The sequence below is a fragment of the Pleurodeles waltl genome, chromosome 1_2, assembly GCF_031143425.1.
Source record: "Pleurodeles waltl isolate 20211129_DDA chromosome 1_2, aPleWal1.hap1.20221129, whole genome shotgun sequence".
Taxonomy (NCBI): Eukaryota; Metazoa; Chordata; class Amphibia; order Caudata; family Salamandridae; genus Pleurodeles; species Pleurodeles waltl.
Window position 1 is genome coordinate 291,282,537 of NC_090437.1, and position 27,765 is coordinate 291,310,301.

Here is a 27,765-nt window from a genome sequence, read left to right on the forward strand (position 1 = left end):
AAGAATGTGTAAAAAAGAGGGTTTTCACCTTTTACTAGAACTAGTATAAGACACATAACGAATGTAATGAAGTTGTTTGTTGCACTTAAATATTTGTATTTCTCTCCACATTCAAGAGAGGAATGCTTACACAGATTAAAATAACACATCTGACTACATGAAGTTTGGGGTATAGATGCGCGAAAACACTTTGGTGTGAAATTCAACAGGGGATTTTAGAGCTCGTTCCACAAATGAAATTTAAACACTGCGAAATTGTCATAAAAGTTGGAGAATGTTAATCTCTTATATTTTGTTTACCGATTGCTAGATTGTAAATATGTTTCCCTGATAAGAAACGCATACTTCCATAAGAAAATATTCATTAAATTCTATTGAAAAGTGATGGAGAAAATAAACGTGTGGATAAAATGAAAAATACTCAAAGATGCCGATTCCAAACAATAGGACTATTTTTCATTTATCAAGTTTGCACTAGTATCTACAAAAAGAATACCTTGGACCGCGAGATAATTCTCAGCTTTTGGATAATAAGCCACTCGTAGTGGTATCTACAGAATAAAGAAACTGCAGTGAGTGAGGAGCATGCATAATGTATTTTTTTCTGTACATTTCCAGGACCCACAATTGTGACTGCCATTCCACTGTGATTGACAGGCGTGGTGCAGTTGCCATCACTGTCATTGGTCTCTTGACGTGGTTTTTGATGCTGGAGCACAGCCCCCTCGAGTGTAGGAACCTCACAATACAGTGGACAGATGAAATAATCACAAATCCTACCGTTGCCATGGCCCAAACTCGCCGGAGCACACACTCACTTCTGCCTGATAACTATGCCAAAGTTGCTGACCCCGAACAGGGCTCTTACTAGTGGAGTAGGTTCTACTGCTCATTGGCAGTGAAATGATCTTCCTTGGAGCCGGTATCACGAAATAAGGTAGGACGTTTATATAAGGGATCCTGCAGGGAGGCAGATGTCAACGATCTGTCCTTGCCAGTCAAAAGCCACATTCCATAGACCCAGAATCTTCACCTTGCATTCCTTGAGCCCACACAAGCACAAGTTGCAGCACATCTCCCGCCCCAAACAATAAAATTGGCATTATGATAAATTGTTAACAAGCAAATAGTGAAGACTTCAGAGTAACCAATAAGCACAGATAGGATATCCATGCACAACATTAAACCTGGAAATTGAAAACAACATTAGTTGACATAAATTGCACATATTAATACATCTCATAGGTGGTCATTACGACCCTGGCGGATTACTTCCGCCAGGGCCGCGGGACGCGGTGGCACCGCCGACAGGCCGGCGGTGCCCCGCGGGGCATTCTGACCGAGGCGGCTTAGCCGCGGGCAGAGAAGGGAAACCCAAGGAATCCCCAAGCTTGCTGCGCCGGCTTGGGGATTCCGACTCCCCCTCCCGCCATCCAGTTCCTGGCGGTTCTCCCGCCGGGAACCGGATGGCGGGAGGGGGAGTCGCGGGGCCCCTGGGGGCCCCTGCAGTGCCCATGCCAACGGCATGGGCACTGCAGGGGCCCCGTAAGAGGGCCCCAAAATGTATTTCACTGTCTGCCTTGCAGACAGTGAAATACGCGACGGGTGCAACAGCACCCGTCGCACCTTCCCACTCCGCCGGCTCGATTACGAGCCGGCTTCATGGTGGGAAAGTCGTTTTCCCCTGGGCTGGCGGGCGGCCTTTCGGCGGCCGCCCGCCAGCCCAGGGGAAAACTTGGAATACCCTCCGCGGTCTCTGGACCGCGGAGCGGTATTCCTGACGCGCAACATTGACGGGCGGCCTCCGCCGCCCGTCAATGTTGGAATGAGGGCCATAATCTTTAACGCATTTGGCGATCTCGCTGTAGAGGCCATCCCAGTAAGAAAGACCCATGTTTTCCTGTGTATATGTTTGCTAATAAGTTAACCCCTTTAAACTCCAATGTACTCTCAAAGTATTCAAGAAAATTAATCGTCTTGTTACATAAGCCACCAACTTTATGTCAGGGAGGTTTTAATTCACAATCAGGAAATTTATAAAAGTGTTTTTCCTCAATTAAGGTGCAACAGACACCAGAATCCGCATTGACTTTTGTGACCACACCGTCTATCAGAATAGCAACACAGGGACGCTCCTTGTCATTGGGGATACCCACCTCACTTATTTGTAGCAAAATTTCCTGTGTAAAGCCATCAACTTGATCTCCATTGATGGCCCCACATAACTCACTAGTCTGACTTCAAAATTAGTACTTCCTCCTACTCACATTCAAGCAAAATGGCCCCTTCATGTTGCATTTTGTACAATTTTGACCTATAGCAGGACCATTTTTTATCGAGGTCAGATGACTCTTCCAACCACATTTTTAACATATGACATCTTTTTCGTTCTCAGGACCAGCCCCTCTCTGATGATGAGTCTTTTCCGTCTCAACTCAGGATTTAGAGACTGTTCTGTGCACAACTTCCACCTTTCTAATGCCATTAGAAGCCATTTCGTTAAATCCATTGAGGGTGTTTTCCTCTCTTTTTACAAAGTCTATGGCCTATTGTACAGTTAAATCAACCTTGTTCAATAACCTTATTAATTTCTCTTGCACCTTCCTATTCCACAAATTTGTGCAACTGATATTGCAGTTTGTAGTCCAAAAATACTTTAGAATTGTATGTAGACGCTATCAATGTTAAGGCTGCCATGAAATTATCAATAGTTTTCTCAAGCACTTGGCGCCTTCAGAGAAACTTAAATCTCTCCACAACATTTTCTTCCTGTCTTAGTTCAAATTTAGGCCCACATTTATACTTTTTTAATGCCGCATTTGCACTGCTTTTTGACGCAGAAGCGGCGCAAACTTACAAAATACAGGGCCATATTTATACTTTTTGACGCAAACCAGCGCCGGTTTGTGTAACAAAATGTACCGCTGGCTAACGCCATTCCTACGCACCATGTGGGCGCCTTATTTAAGGATTGACATTAGCCAGCGCTGCAGACTGGTCAGAGTAAAAAAATGACTCAAACCAGGCAGCACCGGCGTAGGGGTAAATGGGGGTTGTGCGTAAAAAAATAGTGCAAGTCAGGTTTGAGTCAAAAATCACGGCTCTAACCGGACTTGCGCCATTTTTTGACGCACAACCCCCACTGAAATGACTCCTGTCTTAGCAAAGACAGGAGTCATGCCCCCTTGCCCACTGGCCATGCCCAGGGGATTGCATGGCCATTGGGCACAGTGGCATGTAGGGGGGCCCAAATTAGGCCCCCCATGCCACTTTAAAAAATTAAAAAATAATACTTACCTCAACTTACCTGTATTTACCTGGGATGGGTCCCCCCACCCAAGGGCGTCCTTCTGGGGTGGGCGAGGGTGGCAGTGGGGTGTCCCTGGGGGCAGGGAAGGGCACCTCTGGACTGCTTCCATGGTCTGAGGCCATGGAAGTGAGCCCACAGGGCCCTTAACGCCTGCCCTCACCCAGGCGTTAAAAAACAGCACACATCAGGCTGTGTGCCGTTTTTTAAGGCCCGCCCCCTCCTGTGCGTCAAAATGACGCAGGAGTATAAATAAGGAGCACAGGCCTTAAAGTCATTTTTTTGACGGGAACGCCTAACCTTGCATGTCATTAACGGAAGGCGGTTTACCGCAATCAAAAAATGACGCACACAGAGTTTTTTTTTTACGTCCGCGGGGTCGGGCGTCATAGTTTAAATATGGGGCAAGGTTTGCGCCGAATATGCGTCAAAATTTTTGACGCACATGTGACTCAAACAGAGTATAAATATGCCCCACAATTATTTTGTAAGTTTGCACCGCTTTTGCGTCAAAAAGCGGCGCAAAAGCAGCACTAAAAAAGTATAAATATGGGCCTTAGTCTCTGTAAAGCTGTTTCATAGTCACCATAGTCCATTTCATCCTCTTCCAATTTAAGCAATGGTGGGAAATGTTTAAGAACTCTGCCACTCTGCACCCAAATAAGACTTAGGCATGGCTAATGTGCGAGAGGCAGTAAATATTTCTCCACCACAACCTCAATGTTTGCTTTGAATTCTTCTTTTCAGTTTTCCTATTTTATTGTGTCCTGGCGTGTTCAGAAAAGGTATTTGTGCATTCATATCTCCCATAGTTTGTTATTGTTTGCAAAACACAGATGGTGACCCTTGTCAGATGAATTTACTATTATTCACTTTATTTGTTTTTCTGCCAACTAATGGACTAAATCAGTGCCACCCATTTTGCTACACATTATATTGTTCACTTTAGAAACTATTGCCACACGTTTATATAGTTGTCTTTAAATCTAGTTGCCTTCCAGTTTGCCCTGCTGTCAAAAGTGATGTTGAGATTGTGTTTGTTGGCAACCAAAATAACACATGGTCATGTGAACGCTGAGTAGGTAGTGTATCCAAATCCTACCACTCGCACATGGCCAAAGTCCAACTGCCTGGTAGGTAAGAACGTAACGTAGCCAAATCTAGACACGTAGCCCAAATCAAACTGATTGCACCCTGAATATGAGTTAGGCATAGTGGTAATTATCACATGCAGGGGTAAATAGAGCTCACCTTTAACGAATCATCTGTTCAAAAGTAAAAAAAACGCATGTCTTTTTTACCACATGTGCTAAATGCTGCATTTCTGCAGTCCACATGAACTATTTAGCGCATGCGCTATGTAGGACATGCGAATAATAATGCATGGGGTGACTAACACCCAATTTTAATTAAGTATGAGAGGTCATTAAAAATCGGTGGAAAATCCAATCTTAAAATACCATGTCAAAAGCAGAAAGACCAATGACAATAATGCAAGAAAACACAGTTCATGCACTGTTTGAGCTGAAAATATTAAATTAGCACATACACCTGCACGTAGGACCACCCCTACAATAACAGCCAGGGCAGGTAGGGAGTGTGGTGAGCTGTGCAAGATGGCGGCAGCACCTTAGGAGAGCTCTGCCACCAGTCAAGGGGAAAATGACCTGCTTCCTGGACCTGACCCGTTTCTCGTGCCTGGGCAGACCTGAGACACCCAGGGGGACCACCCGCATCAACCGGTCCTAGTGCCTGCCACCTCAACCCCTTTGGGCTGGCACCACAGGCTGCAGTCGGAGAGACCCAAGGAAGGAGACTCACCCATGTAACGCAGACTGGCACAGTGATCAGGACCTACTGAACAAAGTCGGGTCCTGAGCAGCTACCCGGGCCTGCTACTCTCCCACATGCGCTGCACTGGACTACCAACTAAGAGCTGCAAGGGACAACCGGATTGCCTGTGGAGCTTAGAACAGGGCCTGAGCAGCGTGGTGGTAAGAGGCCTTACACCTTGCTCCTAGGCAGTGGCATGGCAGAGGGAGCCCCCCTTCCCACCTTGGCTATTGGGAGAGGGCCCTGGACAATGGTGCAGTGGGGGTGGCCCATATGGCTGGGACGCGCCACTAGTGATCTGCTGGAAGAGGCTGGGAGGGCCGTGGTGAGACGCCTGCATGGAGATCCCCTCTTGCGCCCCCAGACCTCTGGAGGACCCTGAATCTCAGCCCTTGGTCATTTGGTGGCTACAAGAGGTGCCCGAGCATATCGTAAACCTTTCTTTGGTTCCAAGCAGCAGTGCCTTGCTTACCCATACAGGGGCCTCAGAAGATGGGATGTCATACTGCGATCCGAGGCTGCTTATGCCAGCCCAGCCTGGGGTGGCATGCGGAGGGCCTGATAGCTACATTCTGGAGGGGGCACTGGGGACCAGCTGCCTTTGGGGAGGCTTCAGTGCCAGCCCCAGGAAATACAGAGACCCCACAGGAGGCCAGAGTAAGCCACTGCCATGACCTGGAATGAGTTGTCCAGTTCATGTGTATCCTCTATGAACAAAGCTAATAAACAAGGAAAAAAAACAACATCTAGATTTTACAGAACTACAAGTACCATGATCCTTTGTTTTACTCTAGCTGGGTGTTTCCTGTATATAAGGTAGCCACACCTGGTGCCCAACGCTTGCTATTCAAACTTATCCTTTGATGAAGTAGAGGTGGAGTGCTCTTTCTCTCTTTGAGGTTTTTTTCGTATTCATGCAACCTTGGAAAGAGAGTTTTTAACTCAGTCATTCATAATCCTCGTGGAGCCTAATGGCTCCTAATTTTGGGTGGGAATGTGACCCTTGTTTCACCTTTCTTAGGCGTGCTAAGCAGAGCCATGGAAGCACTCTCACTTGTGACAATCAAAGTTTTCATCTTTGAAATATCTTTCATAGGGCCAGATGTATCAAACATTTTTGCGATCACAAATGGCCTGATGGGCCATTTACAATCGCAAAAATGCGTATTGGTATGTAACAAGTCCAATTTGCGATTCGGTAGCTTGTTACCGAATCGCAAATTGGATTTGCGACTACATACTGATTTGGTATTAGGAATGGGGGTGTCAAGGGCGTCCCTTCCTAATACCGAATCGCAGAGGTATGTATGATTGTTTTGTAACCGTGAATGCGGTCGCAAAACAATCGCATTTACAGCCTACTTCAAGTAGGTGGTAACCCATTCGCAAAGGGGAACCCTTCCCCTTTGTGAATGCATGCAAAAACGTTTTTTAAGAGCAGGCAGTGGTCCCCTGGACCACTGCCTACTCTTAAAAAATGAAAAGAAAACTTTTCATTTTTCATTTTTAAACCCATCCCATTTTCCTTTAAGGAAAATGGGCTGCATTAAAAAAAAAAAGGATTGCTTTATTGAAAAGCAATCACAGACGTGGTGGTCTGCTGAGCCCAGCAGGCTACCATCCCTGTGATTGTAGCAATTCGCAAAACTTTGTACAAACAGTTAATTCGTCTGAGAAAAGTACAGCTCACCTTGTGGTCTAGAAACTCGAGGATGTGCCTTCAGTGTGGCTGGTTGTGGACACTGTCTAATGGTTTCAGTTTCAAAAGTGAAAAGACTTTCTTTCAAGATTAACTGTTCTGCAACAACAAACGAATCACTGTGTTTTACCAAGATGCTTGAAGAGTGTGGATTTGTCATGTTCAACAGCGAATCCTGTTAATTGCTTTTCAATTCCTAACTTTGATCAGATTTCGCAATTACAAATAATTACAGATAACTCTTTCGAGCTACTGATTATTCAGAATCTGCAGAAAAGTGGATTCATATTTTTTCTTTCGCGGTCATTGTGAACCATATATTTTCATTTGACATTTAGGAACTCAGATCAAAAAGTATCATTGACATTACTTAACAAGCGCTGAGGAAACCATATCTAAGTGAATTATATTATTATTAATGAAACGTTATGCGCTCAGGAAAAGCTCAGTTGTTTGGATTTTCAATAACAATGAAATTAATGCACTGCTATAAGCGCCGTTGTGAGTAGATATCATAAGACACATTCCTAACAAGAAGGCTCATCCCGTGTGGATATCTCCTTTATAAGAGAAACACTGAGGGAAAAAACTATTGTGTCATGGCGTTCCTCTCTCTACATTTCCTGAAAGATATATAAGTATCTTATTTTTGGAAAGCTCATTTCCTTTTTGCAAGGAATGACTTTCAAGCCATATATTGAAGATACCAGTGGTTTTTATTACATGTCCATACTTTTAGATGATTCTTGAAATATATACACATACTTTGCTGATATTTCTTACATTTGTCATATCAGACGTCCTTCCCCACAGTCCTTTTCCCTCTTCCTTTCCCTCACCTGGCCCCTCAGGGGTCCTGTGTTATATTCCTTTAGGAACCCAGTGGTGCCTGGAGGTAGTTCCATTCCTAGGATTGTACCATTCCTGAGAAGTGCCAGATTATTTTAAGACAAACCTGATAGCCCTGACAGCCATAGGGCCCCCACCCAGTCCACGGCTTCCGTTGTACACTGGAACACACAATTGACACTCTGGTCCTCGATCTGGGGGTTCTTTGAGAATATCAACTCAAACTGCAGGATAAGCTCCTCCAACATATTTTCCCCCTACAAGACATCACCTCAAAGGTGGATGAGCACTCAACCCTACTTGCCCGCCTGATGGAACGTGTGCAGCTCCTGGAACACAGGGCTCAGGACACTGAGGGCCGAGCCTGCCATAACAACATCCATCTGGTGGGGCTCCCAGAAGCAGTGGAGAATTTAGATGTTAAGTCCTATGTGGAGTGTTGGCTTTGGAGACTGGTAGATCCAGGTGGCTTATTAGCTATGTATGCATTGGAGTGCACATACAGGGTCCCGGACGGCGGCCCCTCCGGGGGCACCCACCTGCTCAATGGTTGCCAGTATCCTCAGCTATAGGGATCAAGACTACATCCTCTGTCAGGCTCGAAGACAGAACACATTATGGTAGACTCCTCCAGAGTGATGCTTTTCTCAGATTTTACCTTGGAAGTAAAAAAATCCAGAGTACCCTATCAAGAGGCCAAAGGTGCACTGAGTGAGCTCAGTCTCCAATAAGCCTTCCTCTTTCCCTCATGGGTGTGAGTGGTGGTGGATTACATCACTGACTTCTTTGAAACTTGGTCAGAGGTGTGGGCATGGCTCGAGTAATATCATAGCCAGACTGGTCCCCTGGCCTGCTAGTTGAGTCTATGGCCTACCCGGTGAAGGGCCCCCTAGGTACTGCAGGAGCCGCCGAACGGCAATGCCACCCACAACAGACTAGGCCTGAGAGGAGCAACAAGCAGCCCTGCAATCACAGGAGGCCCTCCCATCGGCCTTCACCTCCTCACAAAGGAGTCCCCAGACTCACTGTTGGACTAATCTTCTCGTCCATAGGGTCTGTGAGTTATGCTGCAGACAGCTAACAAACTCGGCTGAACATGCTCACAGCCAGCTGCCCATCGCCACTGGCCTTCACTCCTACCCTTCCTCATCCAGACAATGATTGTTCCTTTTATTATCACTACCACATCCACCCCAGGCCCATGAATCTATCTTTTTCTCCTTCTTTTCCTCCTAATGTCACTCCTAGAGAGGACCCCTCACTGGCATTGCTTCTCACCTTTGGCAATGGCCAAATGGCAGCCCTCTGTCCTTATCTGTGTGTTTTGTTTGAACTGCCGGCCCGTTGGCCTCGGTCCCGTTTGGTTTAGGGTTAACTTGAAGTTATGGTTCTATTATTGCAAGCTCCTGAGGCTTCCTATCCATTCTTTCACAACCAAGGAGGCCGGAGCGGTTCTGGCATCTTCCCTGATGAGTGGACATGCCTGACAGGGATAGAACACCACAAACAAAGTCTGAGACCATTAGGCTCCTGACATAGAACATTAGGGGCATGAGCACTATGGCAAAAAGATACAATCTCTATCCTGAAATTAGACACGCTGAGGCACACCTAGTATTCCTCCAGGATACTCCCTTAGGTCAGGCTGAAGGCGAACAGCTACATCGCCGCTGGTGTGGCCAACGTTTCTATGCCATGTACTCCACCTCCTCCAGAGAAGTGGCTATCTGGATTCGCCCTGGAGTATCCTTGCTGGTTTTAGACTCCAACATTGACAAGGAAGGGTGGTACATCCTGCTTCAAGGCCTTCTGGATGGCTGGTCATTGGCCCTGAGAAGTCTCTATGCCCCAAACCATAATCAAGCCCAATATCTTGCTTCCTGATCCCCACACCTTGTGACATCGGTTGACTCTAGTTGGCTCCTGGGTGGAGGCTTCAACTGGTGTGATGGAAACAGCTCTTGACAGGTCTGATTCCCCCCACCATCTGCAATGCTGTGGTGCTGACTGGCTGACCCACTGAACCTGTTTGTATATCTGGTGGGTGCATCAGCCACTCAACCAAGAATATTCATTTTTTTCCCCACCCCATCACCTAAATGCCACATCGATTATATACTCTGCTTCATGGACATTGCCACACACACTGCAAATGTGACCTACCTCAGCAAGACCTGCTTAGACCATAATTCCCTTTACATAGATGTGCACTGAGGGAAAGTGGCTAACCCGACCCCACATGGAGACTGCAACCCCAGTGGTTAGAAGACCCAATATTTAAATCCACCATCAATGACACTGTTGCCTCCTATTATGCACACAATCCACTTTTGGCCTCCTGCTCCCTACTGGAGTGGGAGGCTTTCAAGGCGGTGCTCTGTGGGGTGTGCATCAGGACTGTGGTGGGTGACTGTCAGACACTTAACCATCAGCTGGCGGAAATGGTGGAAACCCTAGGCCCCCATGCTTGAGTGACTACGGCAGATCTGGCCCGCAAGGGGGAGGTGACAGAGGTGAGAGGAGCACATGCTGCTCTGCCAGAGCGCTTCTGAAGTCTAGACTGGAGAGCTTCCTCGCTCTGTAGCGGGACGAGTGGCCTTGTCCAAAATGATGGTGCAGGAGATATCTTGTAACATGGCTCTATGGAGCCTTTGCGCAGGATCTACTGACAGCATACACAGGCTTCTGCTCTGGTTGGGAAGACTCCCTGAGACAGCCGTTACATGATTCAGATTGGCTTAAAGTACTAAATCCCCCATAACCCTTGGTTCAAATATATACAGTTTTGCCTGCCCCACATCTCCACACTATTTACCCTGCCTTATCTCACCCCCAACCAGCTCCACACCATTTACCCTAGGGCCCCAGATGAATGAATCCTGTAGGCCTTTACAAAATGTTTGGGATGCGGCCCTTGCGGACATAGCAAGGGCCAAAAGTGAGGGCCAAGAGTGGGGAGAGTCTGACCACTGTCCAGCGTTGCCTATTGGGACTGTACCAAGGAAGGACCACAACACAATTCACAGACTTGGCACTCCTTCTGGTCAAGAGACCCATAGCGATGTGGTGGAAGTCAGCCACTCCCTCTTCCATCATACACTGGCACACTGAGGTGTCCAAATGGGCATAGGCAGAGAGCTCAGCTCGTCACAGAGAGGAATTCTGGGGTCTTCTACAATTTCCTATAGCAGATCATTCACAATTTCCTTACCGTGTTGGGAGACAATTCCCAGCCCCCATAGGCCTATGGAAGATGATCCGCACATTCATCCCTAGTCTTGTACTTATTTCCCTGGAGGAACCGTCAGGCCCTTCTGCCGAACTATTCCCCCATCTACCTGACTGTAGGTATGACCCTCTACACCTTCTTTTGCTCAACCCGAATACTGCTTTCTTACACTGTTTCTATTTGGTGGTAATCCTTACCACTTTTGCCCCAGTGAGTCTCCTAGGGGAGGGAGGGTGTTGTTACAGCTCATTTTCCTTATTCTAAAAGAAACGCTAAAGTGGACACTGAGCTGTTCAGCTTAATAGGGAACTACTTGAGTCACCTCTGCCTCCTTTGAGCATTACTTTGGCTGCTGTTTCCATTCTGTAGGAAGTAATGTCCACATTCCAAGAACTTCTAATGCCTGAAAATGGCCACTTCTTGATGTTTTGTGTTTGTGCTATTCATTGGATGAGGTATTTAGCACATGCACTAAATACTACTTAACACAAGCGCTAAATAACACACATTCAATATTTAACACATGCGCTAAATAATGATTCAAAGGTGCATGGTAAAAACTCATAATCAGTGTTATTTAACATGTGTCATTTACCAAATCTTGTGGTAGTGGTATTTACCCTACATGCAAGTTTGGTGGTACTTGTAAACTTGTAAACAAGGCCTTGAAAGTTGAGTAGGTAGTGTTACCCAAACCTAGTACAGTCCAAATCCTACCACCACCATAGCCCAAACTCACCAGTGCCCACACTCACTTCTTCTGCCTGGTAAATAAATACGTTGAAGCTACTAACTCAGAACAGTGCTCTCCTACCTACAGAGTAAGTTCTAATGCTCGTCACCAGTGAAATCATCTTCCTTGGTGCGAGCATTGTGGAAGAAGGTAAGAAGTTTATTTAAAGGATATCCCGGGGAGGGAGCTGCCAACCAACTGTCTTTGCCAGGCAACCCTGCATTCCATAGAACTAGAATCTTGGCATTGTATTCCATGAACCCCAACAAGCAAAAGATGTAACCAAAGTCTTCAGCCATCAGACTTGGAGAGGTGCTTCTTCAGCGACATATGCACATAAGTGACTTTCAGTCAAATCTGGCTGTGGAAAATGATTGAGGGCTCTGGGGCACACTGAACTTACTAAGCAATGATAGTGAATGTTAGGGCCTTTACCCTATGTGCAGGTTTGGTGGCATTTGCCACCAATCTTGTAATCAAGGCTTCTACTGCCTAGGAAATATGTCAGAGTTGCTGTTCGGGTGCTCCTGGGTACACTGATCTTACTTAGCAATGATTATGAATATTAGGGCCTCTTGCCTCTGATAATCTTGACCTACTAATGAACCCAAAACTGAGCATCAAGTACACCCTTTTGATCCTCAGGCTAGTGAAGCAGAGCAATCAAAGGCTCAATCAGGGAGTTTGTGTAGCGTTTGACACTTAGGACAGGAATTTAAAAAGGGCATAAGAAATACAGGTCCAATCAGGTCTTTATCTGTAAACAGAGAAAACTATAAATCCAATAACCAGTGTTCTGCAGGCAATCAAAGTCTGTGGCTGATGACACTGGTTATTCTCCCTGGAATTCTGAAATCCCATGCTTCTGATGAACAGGTCCTGCCTCACATGGTCCCTTTGTGTTTGTTCCATAAGCTGTCCTACTATAACCTAGAATTGGCAGTCCTGTGGTCCACGCTCAACTGAGTGGCAGGTCTCATACACTCCACCATAATAGCCCTCTTACCCAGCACCCCCCTCCTCCCAGGATGTACTTAATGGAGGCCATATCGCAGACACGCCAAAGGCAAGCCTGTCTGCACTTGTCCGCGCCTGGACCATGTCCAGCGTCAGGAACCCTGGTGCTCCCGCCAATGCAGATACACCACCACCGAACTCTGAATCCTGGACCCCAGACGCTGCAACAACAACTCTCGGTGCACTTTTCTATAATCTAGGGAGGGACCTTTTACCTGTAGACACTGTCTTTTTTCCTTCAACATCGGAGCACCCGCATACACAACTACCATCACCAAGCCAACCAGACTCACCACAACCTCTTCAGAACAACTCCACCATCTCCTGCACAACTCACAATCACTCTGCAAGCACACCACTGAGATCAGGGACACCATTGCCTCCCTCACACCCGACGCTGTCTTCCTCAACAAAACATGGCTCAACTCCTCAGCCACTCCTGACATTTTCTCAGCAACACCAGTCAGCTACAAGGTAGAACACCAGGACTGCATCAACAAACACGGAAATGGAGCCACCATCATCCACAAAAAGAAACCATCCTTTGCACTACTTTTGCAGACACCACCACCCCAATTATGAACACCTCAATTTCAAACTCCAAATCAATAGCAAAACCACCATCAGAGCCACCCTCGTCTACACTACAGCACCCCAGGACCACACCCCAGGTTCTGCAACGCTATCCCCAGATTAATTGTACTGCTCACCATCAACTCCAAACAATACATATTCCTCAGTGATCTCAATATTCACTTCAATGTCCTCAACAACACCAACATCACCAACTTCCTCAAATACATGAACAACATTGTCCTTGTCCAAATAGTCACCGACCCCACACACTACGCCGGACATACGATTGACCCCATCTTCAACAGCCAGCAAGTAAGTCAAGTAGGACCAAGTCACCTGATTGTACCAGGGTGGACCATGCTATTGTCCCCTTCACAATCAAAGAGTCCTCTGGCACTTCAATCAAGCTACCCAACATCCCACACTGCAGCTGGAACAAAGGGGAATATTTACAAGAAAGTTGCGCATCATAAATGATACGCCACTTCTCTTATGCCCCCCTACTAGCACCTAACGACACTATGGTTGTGCCATATTTACAATACAGAGCACCATGGCGTCATTAGGACAAATGCGTCAACATTTTTGACGCTATTGTGGCACTTTGCTACACTAGCGGCAAAAATGTTGACGCTAGTGCAGCAAAGCACAAGGATGCCCATCGAACATAATGGGGTGTCATTTTAATGCCTGATCTGAGCAGGCATTAAAAATAACACAAAATATGGCGCAGTGAAATTTTTTCGGGCCTCCCAGCACCAAAATGCCCCCCTTGCATACATTATGCCTGGAGCAGACATAATGTGGAGCAAGGGGTTACAAAGTGGCGCAGTGCAAGCATTGCACCACTTTGTAAATATAGAGCGTCTGAAATGTCTACCCAACGCCACATTAGTGTAAAAAAAATGACGCTAATGGGGTGCAAGGGGCTTGTAAATGTACCCAAAGTCTCAGAGTTAGAGTGTACCAATGCCCTCAAACACCTCCCGCCCTGTCACAACAAGCAACCTAGAACAGGCAGTCAAGAACTTCTCCGACTGGACCACCAATTGTGCCAACAGGGTCACACTGTCAAACCCGTCAAACTCAAGAGACCCCCAAAACATGACAGTTGGTACACCACAGAAATGAGATCCACGAAATGCAACTAGAAAGGAAGTGACACACCAGCAAGGAGCCCATGGACTGAGCAACTTTCAAGGCATCCCTCAAACAATATCACCAACTGCTGGAAGAGACAAAAAGGAGTGCCTTTGCGGACCGCTCCAAATACAGCAAAGAACTCTTCAACATCATCAGAGAGTTCTCCAACCCCTCAGCCACCGAAAAAATCATCACTCCTTCTAAGGAGCTCTGCAACACCCTGCCAGACTTCTTCCACAATACGATCTCCACCATTTACAAAAACTTTGACCCCAGCCTATCGCCACCTCACTCCCAAGGATGCAAACCCCAATGCAACCACCTGCTCACCGCCTGAGATCTGTTCACAATACAAAACACCACAGCCATCATGAACTCTGTCCACTCAGGAGCACCCACATACCCCTTTCCCCACCACATCTTCAGCCTCGGGAGCAAGATAATCAGCAGCGTGCTCACTGTCATCTTCAGCTCATCCACGTCCCCACAGTATGGAAATAAGCAGAAGTTAAACTCCTTCTCAAGAAACCCTCTACTGACCTCAGCGAACTCAAGAACTACCATCATATGTTGCAGCTTCCTTTTCTCAACAAAGTCCTTGAAAAGGCCATCAACCACCAACTCACAGAACACCTGGAGACCAACACCCTTCTGGCCCCTTCCCAATCTAGATTTCGCACCAACCACAGCACCAAAACCACCCTGATCACTGCCACTGACAACATCACAACCCAACTCAACCGGAGCTAGATGGCGACCCTGATCCCCCTAAACCACTAAGCAGCATTCAACACCATATCCCACCACATCCTTATCATGAGACTTCAACACATCGGAATCCAAGGAAACACCCTCAGGAGAATAGCCTCCTTTCTCACCAGAAGAATCCAGAAAATCTGCCTACCACCTTTCACCTTGGAACCCAAGAACATCATCTGCTGTGTCCCTCAAGGCTCGTCCCTCAGCCCACACTGTTCAACATCTACATGACCCCCGTGGTCAACATCGTCAGAACCCACGGAATGAACATCATATACTATGCAGATGACACCCAGCTCATCCTCTCATTATTAGATAACCCCTCCACCATGAAGGCCAACTTCTGCAGGTGCATGATGGACATCACCAACTTGATGAAAAACAAATGCCTAAAACTCAACACAGACAAACAAAGAAGTGCTGACCTTTGGAAACAATACCTCCCCATGGAATAACTCCTGGTGGCCCTCTGAGCTAGGACCAGCACCAACTACAACAGACCACGCACGCAACCTTGGCATCATCCTGAACAGCAAGCTCACCATGAAAAACCAGATCCATGTAGTCTCTTCTGCCTGTTTCATCACTCTTTGCATGCTCTAAAAGATCTTCAAATGGCTACTGATCAACACCATACAGACATCACTTAAGCTGTAGTCGCCAGCTGGCTGGACTGTGACAATACACTCTACATAAGAATCACCGCACATCTCCTGAAGAGACTACAGACCATAAATAATTCTGTGCCCAGGCTCCTCGACATTCCCAAATGAACCCACAGCACCCCCACCTCAAGAAGCTCCACCCGCTCCCCATTCAGAAAAGATGTCAATTTAAAATGCTGATTCACATCCACAAGGCCCTTCACAATAAAGAAACAGCATACATCAACCACCGCCTGAACTTCCACCAACCTTCAAGACACCTGCACTCTGCTTCCCTCTCCCTCGCACATAACCCCCGCATCCGCCAAAGCAACTTTGGAGGACGCTCCATCTCCTACCTCGCAGCGAAGTGCTGGAACAACCTCTCTCCTGGAATTCAGGAAAGGACTCAAGACCTTGTTGTTCAACTAACTCCTCAACAGATTTCTTCCCAGTGCCTGTAGACCCTTGCAGGTTATTAGCTATGCTCTATAAATCTAGATTGAAACTCTTAGTCCACCAACCCGATTTTGTTTCAGGTGGATCAGTAGGTTTACATTGATGGAGTAAAATGGGCTAAGGGAAAACAAGCATTCAGAGGTAATCCATCCAACTGTTCCCCCTGTTTAGAGTGGCCGGCCGGACTGTTTTTTTAAAAACTATTTCATATCTTGATGCTGAAAGACAGAAAAATTAAAAAAGCATTTAATTTTTTTTCTTTCCAACAACAAACTCCCACATTGGGAGATTGTTTTTGGAAATGAAAAATCTTTTTAAACTTTTGAGTAAGAATTAATTACCAATAATGGATGCACACCAAACTTTTAAATAGTTTTGTATGAGCAGCCGAAATGGTGGTTCATGCAAACCAAGACAGTTAACTGCAAGGCCATCGATGAACTCTAAATTTGGGGTATGAAGTAAATGCAGGATAGCGGACACAAAATCCTCCGCCACCCTGACTGCCTTCACTCCATTCACCAATGTCTAAATCAGGCCCTTCTTTTGACATCCTTACCACCATGAGCCCCTTTATAGAGCTCCATCATTCAGCCATTGCTTTCCCTTCAAAAACCCTAAATTTGAATCATGGTATGGGATTTCTTTCTTACATTTCCAAACAATTCCTACTTACTTTAGTAGAGGGGTAAATAATAACCTTTGAGTCCTAAAGTGAGGAATAGGGAATTCAAGAATGCTTTTAAGGACATTTTAAACTACCACAATTGTTTTTCTTCTATTATTGCACTAGAATTCAGAGAATGACTCACAGGAAGTCTCTGAACAACAGAGCAATTGTTTCCATCTCAGTAACTCTTAAATAAAAATGTGTGAGGATCATTTTAAAAAAATGCATCAAGATCTTTTAAAATTGCTGCCCAGATTTACACACAGGGCTGCAAGTAAACTGTGTGGACTGAAGACAGCAGAACTACGCCATATCTATAAAGAAATGGCACAGTTCTGCTCTTTCCCTGTGCTGGTGCTCTTTCAGCAGCCATGCCCTAGAGCAGGAACACTCAAAAACTCTCTGTAAGGCAATTTCCTCTTTGTATGTGTACTGCAGAATGCAAGGACGAGAAATACAAATATTTCTCCTCGTTATGGCAGCCTCAGGAAAGTGCAGGATTGTTGTGCAAATCAATGTCTACAGTTCTTTGAGGATATGGATTTGCATCAAAATCCATGGGTGGGTACACTTGAACGGCAATGCACCAAGGAACACTCTGCTGGCCCAAAGTAACACAAAGCAGAAAACTGCGCTGTATTATGTTATTTTTGGTTACAAACCAACACAAGTCACCATTTGCGTTGGTTTGTAAATGTCGCCTGGGTCTACAATAAAAAGATAACACAAAGCTGACCAAAATCCCCGCACAAAAGTAAAAAAAGAAGTAGTTATGGTGCAAGAACAGTCAAGATTAAGGGGGTCTGCCCCTAGTAGTATTGTGGAATTCCCCGGCTCACTATCTGCCCACTATGTAACATGTACTTCTGCATAACACTACAGAGAACAGAAATTGGGAAAAAGTGTTGAGGTCTGTAGGGGCATTAAGGGTACAATGTGGTGATGGCTGTGGAATTAAAACGTTGAGGAAATGGTTCTGTGAAGTAAAGGATTCAAAGTAATAACACACATTCTTAAAATGCGCCACCTTGCTTCAGGATTCCGTCTTTATTTGAGTAGTCTGAATACGAAGCTGGAGCACGAAAACTTTATTTCACCATCTTAGAATGTCCTTTTGTTGTCTAGCAAACCACTGCAGCATGTTCAAAGATATCTAAATGGTTATTTCCTCCAATAAAGAAGGAAGGGGCTTTAGCCCTATGTTACTGTACACTCTCACATTATTTTTTTCACATTGTAGAGCGACAGTGTAAGTTTTTTCAAAACATTGAAGTCTCCTTCACAAAATAGACATGTAGCATTACATTTGCCCTTCAATAATTATATTTATTTTCCCCAGTGACATGTGCACATTCTTTATAGTATTTACGAGATTTGATACCCTACTGTGTACAGTTTTGTGAGTAAATTTGGATATCATGTTGAACTGTAACAGTGTTACCAAACAGGCCCTCATTCAGAGTTTGTCAGATTCCAGGTGACCTTTATCGCACCAGATAAATAACGATACCCTGTGGTACATTATTATTTGTGGCTTTTTGCAACTCGCAATTAGGAAGTCGCAAAATGCGATGTATAACAATGTCTGAGGCACTGTATGTGATTCCCAAATGGGTTGCAAGTGACCTACCTCATTAATAATCATGAGGCAGGTCTCAATTTGCCACCCATTCGGAATGGCCTGCACTCATAGGAATGGTAGCCTGCTGGTGTCAACAGACCACCATGTCTGTGACTGCTTTTTAAATAAAGCAATTTTTTCTAAATGCAGAAAACAGGCTGTGTTTTTTAAATGCAGAAAATGGGCTGCTTTTCAAAAACAAAAAATAAAAGTTTTATTTTCATTTTTTTAGAGTAGGCAGTGGACCGTGGGACCACTGTCTGCTCTGTAAAAATGCTGGCACCCCCATTCACAAAAGGGAAGGCATCCCTTAGGGACCCCTTCTTGCTGGTGAAATTTGAAATTGGTGGTAAACTGCGAATGTTTTGTAAACACATTCCGGTCGCAAACCATTCACTTATGAGACTGCGAGTCGCTATTAGGAAGGGACACCCTTAACATGCCCCTTCCTAATACCGAATCGCAAACACTATTATGCGAGCTAGTAATAGGTTACAGACTTGCAAATGGGCTGGTAGATGTCAAAAGGCCATTTAGCTCTCACCATTTGCGACCGCTAAATACTTTCGTACATGTGGCCCTAAGTGAGTTAATGACTGCCTAAGTGTTTGAGTAAGTTACAGGTAGATTTATTTTGAGTGCACACTACAGTCCTTACCAATTCTCGATGGACTTATCTAAACAAAAGGTAAAATCCTACATCTACGCTTAGGGCAAAAAGACAAAAGAGTGAGTGATTAAAACTTCAGTATCAAGCACACAAGTTCTCAGATCATGTTGACCTGTAGTATGATTTTTGACTGATACATTCTAAATATATCTGTGATATGACTTGGTTTCTGGGCCACCTAACCCCTCCGCATCAATGGGAAACCAAGGAGGGGGTACAGTGCCACAGGGCTTTTGGGGCTGCTGCAAATGTGCGTGGAAACTGAGACCCTGCCTACCATGAATTTGTTCTTGAACTACTTTTTACTTTTTACTCAGAAGGGTGTTGAATGTAAGAAACACATCAGAGAAACACTTGTGCCAACCATTCAAATTCTGAGAAAAACAGATTACAGAGACAAATGTGTATAAATATAATTTCTAGATTTATTGTTTACATTTTAAACTGGCCTCTCCCCCTATATGATTACATTGCTTGGAGTTGTAAGGTTTATACAAGAATTGAAAACCTTCTGACCTGGAAGTAATTTAAGAAAAGTAGCCTAAGGCAGAATCAAGTTTTTGACAAATAGGATGCGTAAGTAGTTCTGGAAATGTTTTGGTGTAGATACTGAAGTAGAAATAGAATTGGGATAGTAAGAGGATAAAAATAACCTGTCCTATTACTGTCACATCTGTTTCTCCTCCTCATGCACAACTAAAGATTTCCAGAACATCTAGAAGATTGCAGGTTGTGCATGAGAACTTCAAGGAAGTCTATTCAATAAGTTGTCTATTGCTTAATGGCAGCATTGTGCCTGACATATTGAGGGTCCCACCACTTACTTAGTCAACGTAAGCCAATGCGGGCCAGATCCATTTGAGATTTTCAGGATAAACCGTGACTTTCATGTAAATTCATTGGATCTAAATATACCTTTTGTGGATTTAGTGAAAATGTGCCATGGGTCCGCCTCTCCAAGACCTAGGTTGGACACTCACTGACTAATGCTAAAAAATTTTTGCCTTAGAATAAGACTCTCCTCAACTACTTGAGTTATAAAAACAAAAACGCCCTGTAATAAGACTCAGGTAACATACACATTTCAGCTGTCTGTTTTTCTAACTTTTCTTCGGTTCTCTTTTGTTTGCTCAGTAGATATGAAAAACTGGCAGAATAATCAATGGGCATTTGTTTTCACATACCAACTGACTGCGTTGTCTCAAGCCACACATGCTCTGGCACCTATTTATTGTATCCAAGTCTACGTCATAGGTTCCAGGTCCAGGAATGGCTGAACGGGTCTCCTTGAATCGTTCTTCTTTGTTCTGCAAAGTTTGCCCTCCTTTCACATAATTCTGAAACACAGAGACACATAACTAAGGTATGAAGCTACAACAAAAATCACTTTCCACGACCTTTCCTGGCTTAGAAACAACTACAGTTCTATACAAGTAAAATCGTACCATTGGAGTCCTTAAGTTATTTATCTGCATGTATTTATATCAATAGGAAACAGGACAACATGAGATACAAAACCCGCAACTATTTGAATCCAGATCGAGGGCCTCATTTTGATTTTGGCAGGAACTGAAAATTCTCCAGTTTCTGGAGGAAACTCTCATTAGGGAGTAGAATCCCCCAGCTCAAATTCATCTCACAGTATTACAGACGGCAGAAATTTAGATGGTGGATTGTACTCCCTATTTAGAATTTATACCAGAAATTGGAGGATTTTGAGGTCCTTCTGAAAGAGGCCCTTAGTGTCTAAGTGGAATCAATCATTTTAAGTAGCATTTATGCTCAGGAACGTTGGCAAGCATCCAGCTACGCAGAATAAAATGGATATATCTTAAATGCACGGTAGGGCAGAAAATGCTAGCCTGGCTCAGAGGTCCAGGGGAATGGTCTCAAAGACAGGGAAAATGGAGCAGGGTACTGAATATTATAATGGATTTAAGACTAAACCCCATTTTCTCTATTTAATGAACTTAGGCCCCTAATTATACTTTTTGGTGCAAAACTGCACTAAAGCAGTTTTGCACCAAAAAGTTTAGCACCGGCTTGCACCATTTTTGTGCACCAGCCGGGCACCATATTTATGGAACGGTGCAAGCCGGTGCAAAGGGTAGGCTAGAGTAAAAAAATATGACTTAAGTCGGTGGGGCTGGCGGTATAGAAGAAGGGGGTTAAGCACCAAAAAATGACTTCAGGCAGGTTAGAGTAAAAAAAAATTACTCGAACCAGATTAGCATCATTTTATGGTGCTAAACCTTCCATGCAACATGACTCCTGCCTTAGAAAAGGCAGGAGTCATGCCCACCACCCCAATGGCCAACACAGGGGAAAGGGTCCCCTGGCATGGTCATTGCACCCTGTGCCATGTATGGCGGCCCATTACAGGGCCCCCATGGCACTTTAAAAAATAAAATGCAATACTTACCTGTACTTATCTGTACTTACCTGGGATGGGGTCCCACCTCCTCTGCAGTTCCTCTGGTGCGGGTGGGGGTGCCCCTGGGGCCTGGGGAGGACACCTACGGGCTTATTCCATGGTGTTCCATAACGCCTGCCCTGACCCAGGAGGTAAAAAACGGGGCAAAGCAAGCTTTGCACCATTTTTTGACCCCTCCTGTGCACCATTTTTGCACAGGAGTATAAATATGGTGTTAAGGCCATAGAATCATTTTTGGCATGGGAACGCCTACCTTGCATCTCATTAAGGCAAGGTAGGTTTCCACTTCCAAAAAATGACTTTAACTCCATAAATTTGGTGCTAGACGGGTCTAGCACCAAAGTATAAATATGGAGTTAGTTTTGCACCAAATTAGAGTAAAAAAAAATGACGCTAATTTGGTGCAAACATAGTATAAATATGCCCTTTAAAGCGAGGCCTACAGTGACTGATCTTCTTCAACACGTGGTTGGGCCAGTAAACTGAAAAGGTCAGAAGACAATAGTGCTTACCCTGTATAGGTGATGTTCACCAGCACTAATTCTTAGGGACCAGGACTCATTTTTCATCATAACATTCTGACCCAGAGCAAGACAAAGAAATTCAGAAACAAGGAGCAAGAAGAAGGAAGAGAAGATTAGGAAAACAATGACAAAGGAAGAAGTTGGGAATGAGAAAGAACCTACAACAGTGAAATAAAGAGACTGGAAGTACAGGAGGTATGAATAAATAAGCCCAATATATCAGATGTTTTGTGCAGATGCAGTCATTGATGGCTCCTATCCTGAACAAGTTGCTAACGGAATTTTTTAAGGGATTGTCCAGTACACTGACTGATCATATACTATATTCAAGGAAGCCAGAGAAGATAGCCACTTGTCCTGTTATTTAAGCAGGGACACAATTGTGTTGATTCATAAATCTGGGAAGTCAAGGATCAGTGTTTCTCTTATAAGGCCCATTGTGCTTCTAAATGTACAGAGGAGGATGAGGTTGTACTGCAGATGACTAAATGACTGCAAGAAATACATGAAAACGATGGGGAAACCTGAAGTGGTCCACCATTGGACATAGACCAAGCCTCTACTTAGTGGTTGTATTTGATTACAATCCTGAAAAAAACGGGATTTGGTCCATCCTTTTAATTATGGATCACACTGTTGTATGTAATTCAGATAGCTATGGAGAAAGGAAATGGCGAAATGGCGTGCTATCAGAGCTCTTTACAGTGAACAGAGAAAAAAAGATAGAGGCGCCCTCTACAGGCGTGCATTTTTGTCCTGGCTCTGGAGCCTCTGACATGCTGAGTTAGAAAAGATGGCTCAGTCAGAGGCCTCCACTGGGAGATTCCATGGGATGGAAGGATCTATATGTGAATGATATCCTCCTCTACATTGCAGAATCAGAAATAAGAGTAAATCTGCTTTATTGCCCATGAATGGTTGAAGCCTAAACCTACAGTTCTGATGGCACTTTGGAGTAGAGGATGATAAGTTTAAATATCTTGGTATTCATATTACAAGAGATAAATGGGTACTTTTCAGTCTTAACCTTTACCATGTGGTCAGCAAATTTAGGGAAGGTGTGAAACTCTGGCAAAACTGCCTCTTTCTTTCCTGAGCTGAGTGACTCTCTTTAAGATGATCATGCTCCCTAAACCCCTATATTTACTTAACAATGCACCCTGAGGTTTTCAAAAATGTTGATGCCGAAATAAGTACATTGGTGTGGGATGGTGTCCCCTTCAGCATTTCCTAATGCACATTCACCCAGGCAGTTATGATAGTGGCAGAGCTCTACCAGAAATGAGTAAGTATTATTGGACATCAAAATTGATGGTGGGAAATAACCAAATCTTTGGAGCATACAGAGAAAAACCCCTTGGAGTGGATAGGCATGCAATGAGGCCTCCAGGCTACCGACTGTCCTTGTATGGAGAGGGATGTTAGCAAAGCCTGCCTGATCATACAGTGTCAGTTTATATAGGTATGGCAGTCTGCGAACCGTAGATTAAAAGGAATACAGACAAAATACATCACCTTAAAGTAGTATTGTGTATGAAGGGCTTCACTGAGTGGGATGTAATAGGAATTAACACTTCGGGTGATGCCTGGCACAACAAGCATTGGCAAAGCCAATAGGTCCCCCTTATGGGTGAGCTATTGCCTTATGTGGGGGTGGTGAATGGGAGGGCTGATGTTGAACATAAGGGTGGGTTGTTGGTGAATGGGAGGGTAGTTGAGGGTGGATAACAGGACTTGGCTTTCACCATGCCTACAAAAAGAAAAAAAAGTCAGGTGAACATGTTTAAAAAAAACAACAACAACAACACAAAAGAGCAAAACAAGGCCAGAGGTGAGGGGGTGGAGACGGCGGCCCATGCACGGCAGTGGGATGGTGTGAGGGCTGGCATGGAGGGGCCCCCCAAAGAGAGACTCAGGATCTGAGGGTATGTAAGTTTACAGTAAAAGCACTTGATCTATTGCAGTCGCATGACTAAATTTACTACAGACTCTGGAATCATATTACACAAAACAGTTTTTTATGCAATTAGTACCTTTCTAATACGCTCTGTATTAAGGGCAGCGCTCTCTGCGCTTTGGGCCTTGAAATGGAGTACAGTGCTGTCCACATCGCCAGCGCCCACCTCCTAACAGCACACTTCTGTGTAATCAAGGGAACGCCCATCCCATGCACTCATGATTCTCAGCAAAACAAAAGGGCGGAAGGGGTTAAGGGTGGGTGCATGATGGGAGGATAACTCATTGAGGGAAACAAAGACAAAACCCCCAAAAACTGCCAATTGTTTTTGAGAGAGGATGTGGCATAACATCCAGCGTTGCCAACTTTGGAACTGGGAAACAAAGTTAGAGTCTCAATGCTGGCTCTCCCTGTGCCTTCCAAAAAAAATGTCAGATGAACGTGTTAAAAAAAAAATGACAGAGCAAAACAAGGCGGGAGGTCAGGGAAACTACCAGACAGGGAGATGAATATAAATAAAAAAACTTAATTCTGCAGGCACACAGGGAAGCAGGGTGACAACAAAATAGCCTCGACAACACAAAATAGACAAAAATACACAGCAGCCTAGAAAAAGTATATTCATTTTTGGAGCAGCAACATTTGTGACAAGATAAGAACAAGATTTACAGCCCTGTTTACATTTGCCGCATAGTAACAGAAACAAGCAGGGTGGGAGGTGATGGTCAGGGAGGGCACAGGGAAGACAGGCAAACAGTAACAACAGGAATCAAAGAAAAAAAATCCCACAAAATAACAGATGAACAGCCAAAGTGTAAGGATACAGTACTTGGGCTATGCTCCATGGGAGGAAACAAAAGACAAAAAGTAGGGACAAAGAGGAAGGACTGACAATTGGCAAGCAATGATATTTAAAGGAAGGACACTGAAACAAACAAATGAAAAGCAGTGGGCGGGCTGTAAGCCCACAAGCTATATTCAACAGGTCTCAAAAGCGAAACCTAAAAATGGGTTAAAATCCAGTGTGTAACTACAATGTTCCTTTAGTATTGCCATCACTAAAGTGCTTCTATAGTTTTGACTTAGGTATGCCCTGCATGAAATTGTAGCCTGCAATGCATTGATTCAAGATGGCTATCCACTTGACAATAGATTACTAGCAAATGTATTACCCAAAAAACATGCCCTCTTGTTGTTCACACTGGTAAAAACAAATATGACACATCCGGCAAACTCAGAGCAAAATGGTAAGCTGACATGGAGAAAAAGGAGGATATTGAAGGGGAAGAGGCCTTGAAATCCCCTAGAGAAGTCCCAGTTGTGGCAGAGTTTAGATAAGCTTATATCAAGATACTACACAGAATATACTACTTTAGAAATCTGCAACTGAGGATTTGTAGAACCAACACTGATCTGGGTAATATGACTTGTGGGCAGGTTGGGGATTTATTTGCACAATCTGGATGTTTCCCAGCCTCAGGCCTTTCTAGGAAGAAGTCTGCGGTTTCCATAGACAGTGGTGCAAAACTCAAGTTACTGGGCATTTGGAATGGTAAACGTACACTCAAATAACCAAAATAGTCTGTGATTTAGTACTTATGATACCATATCGGAAAATTGCTTAACTGTGGGAAAGGGGATAAAGAACCCCTCCTTCTGGTGAGTGGTAATCCAGTATGTAAGTATCTCTATGACTGAGTAGCTTCAAGAAGTTCAATAAAATATAGGACTGATGGGAGAGACACCATGGGCTCACATGACCAACTAGACCTGCCCACATTTTGGACATTAATGACTCACTACATGTGGATTGTAGTTATCTTATTATGATTGTTGACAATTAATCCATGTGTAAAATATTCAGAAACTAGGTCTAGTATAGATTATACCCCTAAATGTTGATACTCTTCGAACGTGGATATACCATCAAAGGCTGTGCCAGGAAGTTATGAAACTCAAAAAATGTGTTTATAGTTCAGTTCTTGGTCAAACAATACCCCATATTTTATGCTTTTACAGCAAGGGTGAATATGTCACCGAAAGTATCAGGCCAAAGTTTCCCCAACCAAAATCAGGGGTCATACACACACACACCATGATTTATGTCTAGCTACTGTTCAGATTTGGAAACTTACTGCCCATTTAAATTTGGATGACTGAAAGCAAACAGCCTAATTGGTCCATGTTGGGTTAGAGGTATCAGTCAAATTTCTTAAGCGTGTTTTTGTAGTCAGTGCAAGATAAGCAGATAAGCTCACATAATGGCTGTTCCTAGATGTCAAATACAATGAGTGAGATTGCCAGCTATTGTGGCACAGCTCTTCTCATTGTGATGTTTGCTGAGCAAAATGGAGATAGCTATACCACCTTAGTGTGCCAACAAACAAAAAGGCAAGCTCCTCTCAGATGGTCAATTAACATGGAGTGCTCAACCATTTCAAAAGTAGGCAAAAGGTCCAGCAGTATCAGGCCTGCCTTGGCGGTACGTTTTGGCCTCGGGAAAATACTAATATATATATATATATATATATATATATATATATATATATATATATATATATATGGATATATATATTACATGAAAGGATTCACCGCTTTTTACAAGTCTTGTTCACTGTACAAAGTCGAAATGCGTTGGTGGTTGCTGACTGCTTGAAATAAATGCGAGACCCTATGGAGTGCGGTGAGAATCTTTTCATGTAATAAGTATTTCAAGGGTGGTCTTCTACGTCACCTGCACCAGCAGTAAGAGTGCGCCACCAAGAATTGCTTCAGACCCATTGTTTGACACACATATATATATCTATACTGGAAAAACAAAGGTTAAAGTGATGTTATAGTTAGGTATGCAAATAATATCCTACTTTACCTTAAAAAGACCTCAACTATTCACTAACAATACCAGAAGTTAAAGTGGCATTAAAGTTAGGTGGAAATTTCAGTAAAAATGTTATCTAAAAAAACACTGAAATTCACCAGTTACAGTTAACTCAAGTTACTATAACTTGCACCTTTGCAATGCACAGTGATGTCATCAATGATCTGATTTCAGTTTTCATCAGTGAAGTTATCAATGACATCAAAGATCATGTCATGAGTGATGTAATATGTGAGGTAATAAGCAGTGCATGGCAAGGGCAAAATTTATAGGTCCAGCCAGCTAATCACAGCAGAAGCTGCGCTAATCCACGGTATGACACTCCTCTCTGCACCACTGTATGGCACTCCACTGTATGCTACGCCACTCCACTGTATGGCACTCCACTCTATGCTATTCATCTCTATGCAGCTCCGCTTTACACTACTCCACTCTACGCTATTCCACTGTGTGCTACTCCATTGTATGCTACTCCAGTGTATGCCTCTCCACTACTCCACTCTCCACTATTCCAGTGTGCACAACTCAACTCTATGCCACTCCACTATGTGCTAGTTCACTCTATGCTGCTCCACTCTACACTACTCCACTCTATGCCACCCCAAACTATGCTATGCGGCTGTATGCCACTCCACTCTGTGCGACTCCACTGTATGCCCCTCCAGGCTACACCACTCCGCTCTCCACTATTACACTGTACACAACTCCATTGTATGCCAGTCCACTGTATAATATTAATTCCACTCTACCCTACTCCTCTGTA

The 27,765-nt window shown here is 44.3% G+C and overlaps 1 protein-coding gene across 1 annotated transcript in view; it reads right to left on the reverse strand.

The window, feature by feature from the left end:
- STPG2 (sperm tail PG-rich repeat containing 2) overlaps positions 1-27,765 on the reverse strand; it is a 2,086,618-nt gene that overhangs the window by 1,912,324 nt on the left and 146,529 nt on the right. Inside the window, exon 3 of the mRNA XM_069238264.1 lies at positions 20,394-20,546. Within this exon, the coding sequence (XP_069094365.1) occupies positions 20,394-20,546 (153 nt within the window). The remainder of the gene's footprint in view (positions 1-20,393; positions 20,547-27,765) is intronic.